The sequence below is a fragment of the Chaetodon auriga genome, chromosome 6 (genome assembly GCF_051107435.1).
Source record: "Chaetodon auriga isolate fChaAug3 chromosome 6, fChaAug3.hap1, whole genome shotgun sequence".
Taxonomy (NCBI): Eukaryota; Metazoa; Chordata; class Actinopteri; order Chaetodontiformes; family Chaetodontidae; genus Chaetodon; species Chaetodon auriga.
The window spans coordinates 291,522-306,527 of record NC_135079.1 but is presented as its reverse complement, the minus strand read 5'-3'; the positions used below and the strand labels follow the sequence as shown (position 1 = coordinate 306,527).

The 15,006-nt window shown below is 47.0% G+C and overlaps 1 protein-coding gene across 7 annotated transcripts in view; it reads left to right on the top strand.

The window, feature by feature from the left end:
• immp2l (inner mitochondrial membrane peptidase subunit 2) overlaps nucleotides 1-15,006 on the top strand; it is a 104,524-nt gene that overhangs the window by 12,410 nt on the left and 77,108 nt on the right. For all 7 annotated transcript variants that reach the window (XR_013077273.1, XR_013077274.1, XM_076733071.1 and 4 more), the window contains exon 3: nucleotides 9,229-9,332. Coding sequence is in view for 5 of the 7 variants with exons in the window: in XM_076733071.1 (XP_076589186.1) it covers nucleotides 9,229-9,332 (104 nt within the window). In the remaining 2 variants the exon portion in view is untranslated. The remainder of the gene's footprint in view (nucleotides 1-9,228; nucleotides 9,333-15,006) is intronic.

Here is a 15,006-nt window from a genome sequence, read left to right as displayed (position 1 = left end):
ACAGCAGGGCCGAACTGTGGAACTTTGGGGTACAGTTCGGACTCCACACACCCCCTAAACTGGACTTTATTCCACCGGAGCTGCTACGGACTCCAGAGCCCACCACCATCCCCCCACTGCTGCCTAGGAGACGGAGGAGGTACCGTAAACAAAAGAGGGGCAAGAGAGCCGGCTTGCGTGCTAGGCTACAAGCTAACCCTCACAGACCGGCGCTCCCCAGTCTCTTCCTCACCAACGCCAGGTCTCTCGCCAACAAAATCGACGAGGTCCGTCTAAGGACTGTCTCTCGACGGATGGACAGCTGTGTAGCCGTTGTCACAGAGACCTGGCTGGACGACAACATCCCGGACGCAGCGGTGGAGCTAGCAGGGCGCTCTCTGTATCGGGTGGACAGGTCTGCAGCTTCAGGTAAGAGCAGAGGCGGAGGTTTGGCGCTGTACGTACACAATGCCTGGTGTACAGCTACACACACCGTCGGCACATTCTGCTCTCCTGATTTGGAATACTTGGCGGTGAAATGTCGACCGTTCAAACTGGTTAGAGAACTCTCGTCCATTGTTATCGTGGCCGCCTACATCCCACCGCGGGCTAATGCTAAGCTAGCATTAGAGGAGCTGTACTGCCTAATCAGCGGGCAGATGAACGACAACCCAGAAGCGGCTGTGATTGTGGCGGGAGACTTTAATCATGTCGAACTGAAGGCAGTGTTTCCCAAATTTCACAAATACATAGACTTTCCTACCAGAGACAATAACATCTTGGATCAGGTCTACTGCAACATCCCTGCTGCTTACAAGGCTTCAGCAGCTCCACACCTGGGCATGTCAGACCACATCTCAGTGGAACTGATTCCTGCATACAAGCCTCTGGCCTGCAGAACAAAGCCAACCACCAGGACAATACAGGTATGGACTGTGGAGGCCTCGTCTGCACTTCAGGACTGCTTTGAGCACACAGACTGGAGTGTGTTCAGTGAAGGGGCAGACCTGGAGGAGTATACATCATCTGTATTGTCCTACGTACAGTTCTGCACTGATGCTGTCCTCCCTGTTAAGACCATCACAGTGTTTCCCAACCAGAAACCATGGCTGGACGGCACAGTACGGTCCCTGCTGAAAGCCCGGGACACCGCCTACAGATCTGGAGATAGGCTGGCTTACAGCAGGGCTCGAGCAGAGCTGAAGAAAGGAATTAAGCAGGCCAAGCTCCAGCATAAACAGAAAATTGAAGACCACTTCAATAACAACAACCCCCGGAACATGTGGAGAGGCATCAGAACCATGACGGACTACAAGTCCAGCACTCAGCTCGCCAGCCACGACTCCACTCTGCCTGACACCTTAAACAGCTTCTTTGCCCGCTTTGACACATCAGGCAGCAGAGAAGCTACAAGTCTACCCAGGCTGGAGGAGCAGCACCAGCCCCTCGTCCTACAGCAGCACCAGGTGACATCCACCCTGAGGAGGATCAACACCCGCAAAGCTACAAGACCGGATAAGGTGTCAGGCCAGACTCTGAGAACATGTGCTGACCAGCTAGCAGGAGTGTTCCTGGACATTTTCAATCTGTCCCTGCAGCTGTCCATGGTTCCTGAGTGCCTCAAGTCCTCCACCATCATACCGGTGCCTAAGAAGACGTCCGCCACCTGCCTGAACGATTACCGGCCTGTTGCCCTAACCCCGGTAATCATGAAGTGCTTCGAACGGATTCTTCTCAGGTACATCAGAGACTTCATCCCCTCGGACCTAGACAGCCTTCAGTTTGCTTACAGAGGGAATCGGTCTACAGAGGATGCTGTCTCCATCACCCTGCACACAGCCCTGACCCATCTGCAGCAGCCCAACACCTATGTCAGGATGCTATTTGTTGACTTCAGCTCAGCTTTTAACACCGTCATCCCAGACAAGTTGGCGCTGAAGCTACACGCGGTGGGTCTGCCTGCGTCACTGTGCCACTGGATTGGAGACTTTCTCACCAACAGGCCTCAGGTGGTGAGAATAGGGAACACAACATCATCCCCTCTGGTCCTCAGCACGGGCACGCCACAGGGTTGTGTGCTCAGCCCAGCCCTCTTCACCCTGTTCACACATGACTGTGCTGCCATCCACCACACGAACACAGTCGTGAAGTTCGCGGACGACACTACAGTAGTGGGTCTCATCTCGGACAACAACGAGACCCACTACAGAGAGGAGATTCACCAGCTCACCCAGTGGTGTTCAGCCAACAACCTGGTTCTGAACACAGGGAAGACCAAGGAGGTCATTGTGGACTTTAGGAGGTCCAGGAAGACGGATCACGCCCCCCTCCTCATGGACGGAGAAGTGGTGGAGCGTGTGGACAACATCAAGTTCCTGGGCCTCCACATCACATCTGACCTCTCCTGGTCTATGAACACCTCCCGCCTGGTGAAGAAAGCACAACAAAGGCTTTTCTTCCTCAGGAAACTGAAACGGGCTGGACTTTCCTCTCGGCTGCTCGTGAACTTTTACAGGGCCACGATCGAGAGTATCCTCTGCCTCAGTGTGACAGTGTGGTATGGCAGCTGCACGGCACAGGAGAGGAAACAACTGGCACGGGTGGTAAAAACTGCGCAAGGCATCGTGGGCTGCCCCCTTCCTGACCTGGACTCTATATATGCAGGCCGGGTCAAGAAGAGGGCAAGATCCATCGCCTCGGACCCCAGCCACCCGGGCCACAGACTGTTTGTACCGCTTCCATCAGGAAAGCGGTACAGGACTATACGAACAACCACCAACAGACTGAGGGACAGCTTCTTCCCCAGAGCTGTCAGGGCTATCACCCCCTGCAGCACCTCACACACACCTCACCACCCCGCAGCAACACCTACACACTCATCCCCCCCCCCCCCCCCTGCAGTCACACACGCACATCTACACACACACACACCCCTTCCCCCGCCGCCTCAGTCACTCCCACCAATTGGAGGGAGAGACTGTGAGAACATTTCTTTTGCACACTCGCACCTTCTGTGTACTTAACATTTAAGTATACACACAGTGTCATTGCATTTTATGTATATTGTATATACGTTTTAAATGCTGACTTTTTATGTCCTTTGGTTTTGTTTATCTTATTTGTGAATTTATGTTATCTGTGAGTTTATTTTATTGTGAGTTTATTTTATTGTGAGTTTATTTTATCTAGATGTGTTTCATCTTATTCTATTTTATCTTATTTTATTATCTTTTCTTTTTCACACGGGGGTTGCAACAAAAATTTCATTGACATGGCTATGCTCAATGACAATAAAAGCAATCTTGAATCTTGAATCTTGAATCTTGAATCTTGAATCTTGTGGACTACCTGACTGGCAGACCACAGTACGTGCGCTTACAACACTGTGTGTCAGACAGACTGGTCAGCAACACTGGGGCCCCGCAGGGGACTGTCCTCTCTCCCTTCCTCTTCACCCTCTACACCACAGACTTCAACTATTGCACAGAGACCTGCCACCTTCAGAAGTTTTCTGATGACTCTGTGATAGTTGGATGTATCAGTAAGGGTGATGAGGATGAGAACAGGACTGCTGTGGACAACTTTGTCACATGGTGTGAGCAGAACCATCTGCAACTAAATGTGGCAAAGACTAAGGAACTGGTTGTGGACCCGAGGAGAGCCAAGGCACCGGTGATCCCTGTTTCCATCCAGTTTCGTCAGTGTGGACATTGTGGAGGACTACAAGTACCTGGGGGTACATATTGACAATAAACTGGACTGGGCAAAGAACACTGATGCTCTCTACAGGAAGGGCCAGAGTTGACTGAGGTCCTGCAACATCTGCCGGAGTATGCTCAGGATTTTCTATGAGTCTGTGGTGGCTAGTGCTGTTCTCTATGCTGCTGCGTGCTGGGCAGCAGGCTGAGGATGGCAGACGCCAACAGACTCAACAAACTGATCCGCAGGGCCAGTGACGCTGTGGGGATGGAGTGTGACTCTCTGACGGTGGTGTCAGAGAGGAGGACGCTGACTAAGCTACGGACTGTCTTGGACAACGTCTCACACCCACTTCATGATGTGCTGCTCAAGCACAAGAGTACTTTCAGTGAGAGATTCATCCCACCAAAATGAAGACTGAACGTCACAGGAAATCATTCCTGCCTGTGGCCATCAAACTGTACAACTCCTCCCTCTGAATGGTCCTTGGACTTTTTCACTCCCTGTCAGATCATTCATATCTGTACTGCAGTTCACTTCTGACTAAATATAATAATCATGTGCAATAACCAACAGTGTAATTACTCTGTGCAATAATTCAGCTTGTGTAACATCCACTGTCATACATTTACTTATTTTTACACTATTATATAATGTATTTTTGGAAATACATGTAAATCTCTCTCTCTCTTCTATTCTTTTAAGAGGCACCTGTAGCAAAAACAATTTCCCCTCGGGGATCAATAAAGTATTTCTGATTCTGATTCTGATGCTGATTGTAGAGGTGGAAAGGATAAGATAAGTCTTATCTTATCTTCGTGGCTGCCTTTGAGTACACAGCCGGAATAGAAGCTTCAGTTGTGCACCTTCCTGACCTTCTTGAGCACTGACCATGAAGCGGCCTGCTGCTGTAGAAGCATCCGGTCTGTGTTGCAGGATCAGGTCCACGGATGCTTCCTGTAGCTCCTTTTCTTCTCATCCACACAGTAAACAACCTTCACTCTTCTCATCTGAGCGGCAGAGATGTACAAAGGAAACAAAAACAAGCGCCTGTTGGGTTTTGACCGAGTTGGTTTCCTGTCGTGCAGCTTATTATCCCCGATGTGTGCTGCATTATGCATTAAACAATCTGCTCTCTATTTTTAATGAGCATGAATATTAAACATGCGTGTTGCTCTTTGGTTCATGTTGTATATTCATGTCGCTGCGTATGTCGGGTCATGAAGCCGACCGCGGCGAGGGCTTCTGAAGAGTTTGAGGCTCTGATCCAAACTTCCCAAATCATTAATGAAATGACTAAACAAAGGCTTCAGAAAAGGAGACGTTTGCACTCAGTCCCTCCCTGTGAGACACAGGTTTTATCCTGGTTAATCTGTTTATGTGAAGCTTTGATTCAGTCTGTCAGAGTAAACAAACGTTTAACTGAGTCTGAGTCACCAACACGTCGCTGCTATTAAGGCAAAGACTCGACGACAGACCAGACCTCTGTACACCGAGCCGTCTTCAGGCAACGCTACTCACCGTCTCCGTCTGCAGCTTTACGGTAGAAAGACACGAAGGAGCGCCATGTGTCGGTCCAGGCTGCTCACTCTGAAGGTGCAGTGATGAAAGGATGGCGTCCTGACAGATCAAAGCGTGATGGAGCTGGGTAGTTAGCCATGCTAGCATTAGCGCAGCAACCACTTTTGTCAGGAATCGTCTGGACCACCGTTGGGTGTGTTGTTGCTGCAGATGTTTATGGTCCCACAGGAAATATCTGAAAGATGTTTGTGATCCTTTGACTTCCTCTGGCGCCACCATCAGGTCAAAGTTTTCACTCATTCTGTGAAATATCTCAGCCTTTGCTCGATGGATTGGACCAGCATGTGGTCCAGATATTCATGATGCCGCACGATCAGTCCTCTTCACTGTGATCCTCTCAGATATTCTTTAGCGCCACCATGAGGTTCACATCTTGTTTTTTTTTTCTTAAAATATGTCAACAGCTGATGACGAGGACAGATTGCTGTGAGAGACGGACTGTCCTTAGAGGAGAAATTGTAATCACTTTGAGCCTGACTGTTCCACTAGCGCCATCATCAGGTCAACAGTACACAACGTTCACTCTGAGTGTGTGTGTGTGTGTGTGTGTGTGTGTGTGTGTGTGTGTGTGTGTGTGTGAGTGAGTTCCCTCATCCATTTTGCAGGGCTTGGGTTCTTGTCGTGGAAACAGTGTTTTCTGGATGGTTCTGAACATGAACAGTTTGAGTTTGAGAAGCTCAGCGGAGACTCAGAATTCATCAATAAGTCTCATTTTCTGATTGATCTTATCAATCTGATGAACTGATTGATCTCATCGATCTGATGATCTCATTGATCTGATGAACTGATTGATCTCATTGATCTGATGATCTCATTGATCTGATGATATGATGAACTGATTGATCTCATTGATCTCATCGATCTGATGATCTCATTGATCTGATGAACTGATTGATCTCATTGATCTGATGAACTGATTGATCTCATTGATCTGATGAACTGATTGATCTCATTGATCTGATGATCTCATTGATCTGATGAACTGATGAACTGATTGATCTGATGATCTCATTGAGCTGATGAGCTGATTGATCTCATTGATCTGATGAGCTGATTGATCTGATACAGGCTCTGTGTCTGTCTTCATGTTAATGTCTATTAAGTCGTCCTCTGTTGTTGTTTGAACTCCATCTTCTCATTGGCCGTCTGACAGCAGCTGACACTGTCGTAGTTTGGATCTGGACTGAAGCGCCGTCCTGTTTGCTGGTGCCACGCTTCATACATTGTTAATGGTTGATCCACAGGTGGGCCAGCAGGTCCGCCAGGTTAATCTGTCACTATTATAGAGGTCAGCACGCTGGAGTAAGTAGTTTATGCTGCCAAGTTTCCGAAACTAAAGTAAATTAGTGATGAGACGACGAGCTGCTGCTGACGAGCGTCTCTCTGTACGTTCTCCTATAAGTTCAGACTCACCGCTGCAGAAACAATCCAGCATGTAATGTGGAGGAACACGGCTGCGAGGGGAGCTGATGGAGGATCCAGCTCGTCTGATGAGCTCGCAGGCCGACAGCACTCACAGAGATGTTTATTTTGGGGCTGACAGATAAGAGATATTCTGTCAGTTACCACGGCAGGCGTGAAATGGCCTGCTTGCATCCTGTTTAATGAAACCGTTGCGGCGTCACTCAGCGGTGCCGGCGGCCTTCGTCACACGACGAAGTGACACAAACCGACCTGTAAGAATGATGATTTTTATTGTTGTTGTTGAGGACAGAAGGAAGTGGCGCCTCATAGACGAGCGTGTGATGGAGCCGTCATGGAGGACGTGGTAGCAGAGAATCTGTCTCATGGTTTGAACTGTTTGTGTGAAGACAATGAGGGAAAAGGACTTTAGCTCATTAATCACACAACTTGTGGAATAACTTCAAGACTGAACAGCAGAAAAAGGATCAGATGGCGACTCGATGTCATTATCAAACACATCATTGACCTCTCGAGTCATCCAGCATCCACACCGACAGACCCACTGAGGCTCAGTGTGTGAGGAGCCAATCGTTTTACAAAGCTTTCATCACTCTGTTCCTTTATTGGCTGCTCCTGTTTCAGGCTCAACACCTGAGAGTGGAGGCAGAAACCAGTGAGGAATAATTACTCTGTAACTGTGTGCCGTTGAAGGTCGCTGAATCGCAGCCGACTGAGAATCTCAAACGCCATCGAGCCCTTGAACGCACCAGTATCCCACAGTGGCTTCAAACAGCTGCTCCACCGCTCAGTGTGTATTATTGGATGTTTCTGCACACAGTGCAGTGCACGTTTTTTTTTTCTGGTGTTGGATGTTGATGGACTGGCCAACTGGTCCATGTGTGTTTAAACTCTTTCTAAAATTGTCGTATTTGTATTTCTCTGTAGTTTTTCGGTGTGAAAATGAAGTCTGTGTGTACTTCCGTTTGCAGGCTTGCTTGGTTTGAATTGTCCTTTAAGGGAAGTATTTTGAATAGAATTGAACTGAACTGAATTGAAATGCGAATCATTCACTCCCGATTACAGTTTACAGTTGACTTTCACTCGATGTTGAAATGATCTGTCTGGAAATAAGGGAATCTCAAAGCAGATTACATGCTTTTCAATTTTATAGATTACGTTTCTTAGGTGTATGAAATGTGTAGTTAATGGCTTGAATATGAAAATCACTGCATTGTGTTCCCTTTGAACGCTGACAGAAGAGCTCAGGTTCACCACAATGATGAAGGTCAGTAACAGGAGCAGAAATCAGCAGCTGATTTATCTGCGTGTTGATAATGCAGACATGTTTGATCACCTGTGGCTTTATTCAGTCGGGTGGAGCTTAATTCTAAAAGTCTGTGTCTGTTTTGGGTGAAAGTGTCTCAAAGATTGGACGTGCTGCATTTATCCGTCCATAAAAAAGCACATTGCTGTAATAACCATAACCATGTAATAACCATAAGGGAGCTCATTAAGGTAATAATTCACTGTGAAAACGAGTCGTCGGCTCGGAGGAGACGGCGACGGTGAATGATGAACTGAACTGAAGCAGTCTTTCTCTGTTCTGTTTGTAGGATGGGTGGATTTACACGTGCTCTACAGTGACTGACATTACAGACTTTAAACAGCAAAGACGCAGATGCTCTGAAATCTCCAACATCCATTTCACAAACATCAACATTTGGTCAGCCACGCCACCTGTAACACCACCGTTACTTGATTAAAAGGGAAAATGTGAAGATGAAGTCCCATTAAATGCATTTCAAATGCAGTTTTGTGGATTCTAATTTATAGTTTGGTATAAAGATAAATGAGTTAAACTAAATGAGTGTGAAGACTATTGATGCTAATTTAATGACTGCAGATGCATAACAGGGTTCAACATGGGGACCATGAACGTCTGGACGGACAGAATGTTGCATGAGTCAGGCACTCACTGTGACACTAACCAGCTAGCTTCAAACAGTTAGCTTCAAAAAGCTAACTTCAAACAGTTAGCTTCAAACAGCCAACTTCTAACAGCTTGCTTCAAACAGCTAGCTTCAAACAGTTAGCTTCAAACAGCCAACTTCTAACAGCTTGCTTCAAACAGCTAGCTTCAAACAGTTAGCTTTATGCAGTTAGCTTCAAACAGTTAGCTTCAAACAATTAGCTGTAAACAGCTAGCTTCAATCAGTTAGCTTCAAACAGTTAGCTAGTTAGCTTCGACTCCAGTTTTTCTCAATGCTCCAATATAAACAGATTCAACCGACATTTTACATCCAAGTTTGTGTAAAGTGTCAACAAATACAAAGACATAAATATTCAGTGTGTATACAGAACATCGAGTATTTGGGTATATACAGTACACACAGTTACATGTGTATACGGTTTACACTTTACGTGTGTGTACTGTATATGTTTTATTTATATCTGACAATGACTGATGATAAATGTGTGTAAATGTGTGTGTTGCTCATATTTATATAAACTGTATTTGTGTGTGCTTGTGTGTCTGTGTGTGTGTCTGTGTGGGCATGCATCCAGCCTTTCCTGAACCCAGACGGGGCGTCGGAGTGTGATGTTGTCCTGCTGAACCGTTGGAGTGTGAGGAACTACCAGGTCCAACGAGGCGACATCGTCTCTGTCCTGTGAGTAACTGAACACAGTTATGTCGTCCATGAAGTTATTGATATGTTAATGATTTTAAAAAGGACGTAGCGGCTCGCCTGCGGGTCATCTCGGTGTGAAGGGGTCCGCCCGTTATGTTCAAGGTTGTACTGATGCTACAGATCACTGCAGAGCTAAGACTCACAAACAAACAAACAGACAAATGATTGGAATCAGATAATTGCAAAAAACTATTCAGGCAGAAATAAAAACTTCTGCTTGAGTGTGTTCAAACGTCTGTTAGTGAACACCAGCAGCACTGACAGAGACTCTGAAGCTCAGAGTGTTTCCTGTCAAAAGAGACCAGTACCATCCATGAGGTCCACATGGTTCAAGAACTGCTCTCAGTTTGCTTTGGCTCTGCCTTGGAGAGGCGTTTAGGCTCGTGTTACAGGAGTGGGAAGTGAATGAATGAATGGATGAATGGAATGAAGAATACACTCAGTACTGTTCAAGATCATGGTGCATGTTTCTTCTGCTGGATGAAGATTTGGAGCACCTGCACAGCCGTCCAGATGAATGAAAAAGTGCACTGATGTAAAACACACAGAACACATTAAACTCCATCATACATCAGGTATTTTATCATAATCATGCATTGGATTAGACGTCAGATTAGAGGTCAGACTAGAGGTCTTTCATTTCAACAGCATGTTTATTATTCCAACAAATGTAACAAAAGTATCATTTGGCAAAGTATAAATCAATCAGTCTCTTGTAAAGTTAGGTTTTTTATTCAAACTTTACGTTCAGTTTTGTTATTGAAATAGGTCGAACCAAATTTTCAACAGGACGTCCGACAGACAGACAGACAGACAGACAGACAGACAGACAGGCAGACAGGCAGACGAGTGAGCATCTGTCTGAAAGCTGACATCACGACGGCACTAAATATCCAGAATATCAGGTGATGAAATACGATAAATTGCTTTCAATGTGATCAAGAGCACAGGACACTCTTCTGTCTGTCTTTGCTCTTTTCGATCGACAGCTGCTGTCGAGGCTTCGTTCTGTGGGAGCAATGGACCAGTCTTCATCTGGACTGTCATGGTGACGGGGACATGAGTAACTCATATGAATGATGTCATTTTTTTTTGTCTAACTGTCAAAGCCAAGCAGTCGGTCTGGCACTGATGGTACCTCAGTGGCTGAGCCGGAGCTCATATCCACAAACACAGTTTGAAGTTCTTTCGTGCTCTTTTCCCTTTTTGTTTCATTTTGGTGGCGTCTTGTTTTGGATGCTTAATGACGAGTGACGCTAGCGCAAATGCAGACAAGGCTAACAGCTGCAAGCTACTTGATTGTTCCAACTTTGAGCCAATCAGAAGCTCATGGAAGATTTAGTAAAATGTGACTTCTATCAACAGAGACAGACCCTGGAGACAGATGAGCTGCAGGGAAGGTGACAAATCAGAAAGTAATTAATTTCAGTGGGATTGAACCACAGCAGCGTGTTGCACCAACTCAACCCAAGTGTGTTTGGAAGTCTGAGAATGAAGTCAACACGAGCTGCTGACTCTATGCGTTACATTAACGCTCAACTGGGACTTCTTTCTGAAAATCAGTACTGTGTTTCTAACAATAACAGACTTCTGTATATATATATTTAAATTGTTATTTTTTATGCTCTTATTTTAGTAGATGTGTCATATTTTAGTAGATGTGTCATGCACCAATTTCACCAGAAAAAATTCCTCGTATGTGTAAAAGCATTCTTGGCAATAAAGCTTTTTCTGATTCTTTCTGATTCTGACTGAAGTCAGCTGACTGATGCTTGACATGGTGGATTATTCAGGCTGCGTGCTGTCACGTGTGAACTAGCGGACCCCCGACTGATGGGTTGCTAACACACAGGGCTAACACACAGGGCTAACACATAGGGCTGACACAAAGGGCCAACACATAGGGCTAACACACAGGGCTAACACATAGGGCTGACACACAGGGCTAACACATAGGGCTAACACACAGGGCTAACACATAGGTCTAACACAAAGGGCCAACACAGAGGGCTAAAACACAGTGCTAACACACAGCTCTGACACACAGCACTGACACACAGGACTAAAACACAGTATTAACACACAGGGCTAAAACACAGCGCTAACACACAGCGTTAACACACAGGGCTAAAACACAGCGCTGACACACAGGGCTAACACACAGCGTTAACACACAGGGCTAAAACACAGTGCTAACACACAGTGCTGACACACAGGGCTAACACACAGCGCTGACACACAGGGCTAACACACAGCGTTAACACACAGCGCTGACACACAGGGCTAACACACAGCGCTGACACACAGGGCTGACACACAGGGCTAACACACAGGGCTGACACACAGGGCTAACACGGGGCTAACGCATAGGGCTAACACACAGCGCTGACACACTGGGCTAACACACAGCGCTGACACACAGGGCTAACACACAGCGTTAACACACAGGGCTAAAACACAGTGCTAACACACAGCGCTGACACACAGGGCTAACAGGTAGGGCTAACACACAGGGCTAACACATAGATCTAACACACAGCGCTAACACACAGCGTTAACACACAGGGCTAAAACACAGTGCTAACACACAGCGCTGACACACAGGGCTAACACACAGGGCTAACACATAGATCTAACACACAGCGCTAACACACAGTGTTAACACACAGGGCTAAAACACAGTGCTAACACACAGTGCTGACACACAGGGCTAACGCATAGGGCTAACACACAGTGTTAACACACAGGGCTAAAACACAGTGCTAACACACAGCGCTGACACATAGGGCTAACACACAGGGCTAACACGTAGGGCTAACACACAGGGCTAACACATAGATCTAACACACAGCGCTAACACACAGCGTTAACACACAGGGCTAAAACGCAGTGCTAACACACAGCGCTGACACACAGGGCTAACACACAGCGCTAACACACAGTGTTAACACACAGGGCTAAAACACAGTGCTAACACACAGTGCTGACACACAGGGCTAACGCATAGGGCTAACACACAGTGTTAACACACAGGGCTAAAACACAGTGCTAACACACAGCGCTGACACATAGGGCTAACACACAAGGCTAACACATAGGGCTAACACACAGGGCTAACACATAGATCTAACACACAGCGCTGACACACAGCGCTAACACACAGGGCTAAAACACAGTGATAACACACAGCGCTAACACACAGGGCTAAAACACAGTGCTAACACACAGCGCTGACACATAGGGCTAACACACAGGGCTAACACGTAGGGCTAACACACAGCGCTAACACATAGATCTAACACACAGGGCTAAAACCAGAATCAGAATCAGAATCAGAATCAGAAAAAGCTTTATTGCCAAGTACGCTTTTACACATACGAGGAATTTTTTCTGGTGAAATTGGTGCATGACACATCTACTAAAATATGACACATCTACTAAAATAAGAGCATAAAATATAACAATTTAAATATATATACACAAGTCTGTTTTTGTTGTTGCTGTTTACCGGAAACACAGTACTGTTTTTCAGAAAGAAGTCCAAGTTGAGCGTTAATGTAACGCATAGAGTTATATTTATATCAGTCAATGTGACAGAATGAGTCCGAGGTGGAATGTGAGGGGTGTCAGGGGTGTCAGGGGGGGTTCCGGGCCTTGTTGGTAAGGCTGACAGCAGACGGGAAAAAACACAGTGCTGACACACAGGGCTAACACACAGCGCTGACACACAGGGCTAACACACAGTGCTAACGCATAGGGCTAACACACAGTGCTAACGCATAGGGCTAACACACAGCGCTGACACACAGGGCTAACACACAGCACTTGTTTAGTTGTTTTGTTTGGTTGAGTTTGTTTGGTATGAAAGCTCCTGCACTGCTCGACCGTGGTGCTGTACAGATGTGGTTTCATTTTTGGTTATGCTCCTGTTCAGCGGTGCATCGATGGCTTTTGGAGCCGATATCACAAACTGCTTCCAGTTTTACCTGAGCTGACGCTGGCTTTGAATTCAACGTGATGGTGCGAGGTGGTCCGGTCAAACCGTGCAGAACGTGAACTCATCGTGGACTCATTAGGAAAACCTCACCTGGACGTCACTGCGACTTGTTCCATCTGAACGCAGCCCTGAAGCCTCTCAGAGGTCCGCCGGGGCCTCAGACGTCTGCTGTTCCTTTAACGCTCCGTCTCTGTCAAAGCCACGCAAACTGATTTAACCTGTTCAAACAGCCCCGCCGGCTGCTCTGAGACCAGCACAGTGAGGTTTCACACAAGGAAATTGACAGATTTGACTGGCGTTCTGAGCTGTTTGATGGAGCCGCAGCAGTGCAGTTTTTCTTTGGAGGTGTTTGCTGTGCGGCCGGTGGAGGACAAAGCCGCTGCCACAATGAGCCCTCGATGGCCACCTCTGCAGATTCTGCTTTGTTTCTGAGGTGCAGAGCAGCGGATCAGCCTGTGGGTCCTGTGTTGTGGCTGAAGTGAAGAAGAGGCAGACGGTGATGATCCAGCTGGACAGGCTCTCAGAAGACGGAGACTGGTTCTGTAAAGTTCATCACAAAAACACTGACATTAAAATTCAGCCGCCATAAAGCGCCATCTATCACCCGCCAAGAACATCGGCTCGGATTTAAATTTCAGATGTGAAGCAGCTGCTCTGCAGGGGCCTGACTTCTGCTTATAATTGGCAGTGATTTTAAAGGAAAGTTGTTCAAGGGAAGATGCCTCCGTAGAGTAATATCTTATTTACAGAGAGCCTCGTTTTCAGCGTACGCCGGCTCAGGAAATGATTGTGTCCCTGTATTTCTGAGGTGGTGTTCAGAGAGCTGAGCGCTGCCGTGAGTGTTTGTCATGCTCTGGGTGCAGACCATTACAAAGCTGATTGATTTTATGTTCGGCTGTGAACAGAACCATTTGCCTCTGAGCGGCCTCACAACCGATTCCTGCAAAACATCATTTTCTCCAGGATGGGGAGCAAATGTTCCCCGCCGGTTAGAAACCAGCATCACAAGAGATGAATCGAGTCGCGGCTCCTGGCCTGCCTGGTTTTGTTTACGTAGAAGGGTTTGATGGTAGCCATCTTGGATCAGCAGGGGATTGTTGTTGTGTGTGTGTGTGTGTGTGTGGGGGGGGTTGTAGTGAAGTTCCACAGTCCATGAATATTCATTCAAACCTTCAAAAGTACCGCGTTTCATTCCTCTGCAGCGGCGCTCTGTTGGCTTTGACTCGAGGATGTCGGCAGTGACGGCAGACGAAGCTCCGAGCCGCTGTTTGCTGGTCCGATTTGAAGACCGAGAGCGAGGACGCAGCAAGACAGCCGAGGATGGAGAGACACAAGGGCCAAAACTACTGACACGAGCTCTGCAGTCCACTCAGAATGAAGACGATCTGTCTATGGCAGCACGTACATGTATATGACATGTCGTCAGCAGCAGTTGTCCATCAGTCCAACAGTTTGACACCATCAGCAGGACTGTGTGTTGTGTGACTGCATCCTCATGCACTAAAACATTATACCACCAATCAGGACCCTGCAGATTAAGAGGTGGGACTTGTGGTCAAAGCTCCTTTTAAAGCTGCAGATGAGACATTTTTCAGTGAGACATCAGCTTCTTTGGTCGTCATGTCCATGTCATGAAGGGTCCAATTAGCGTCACAT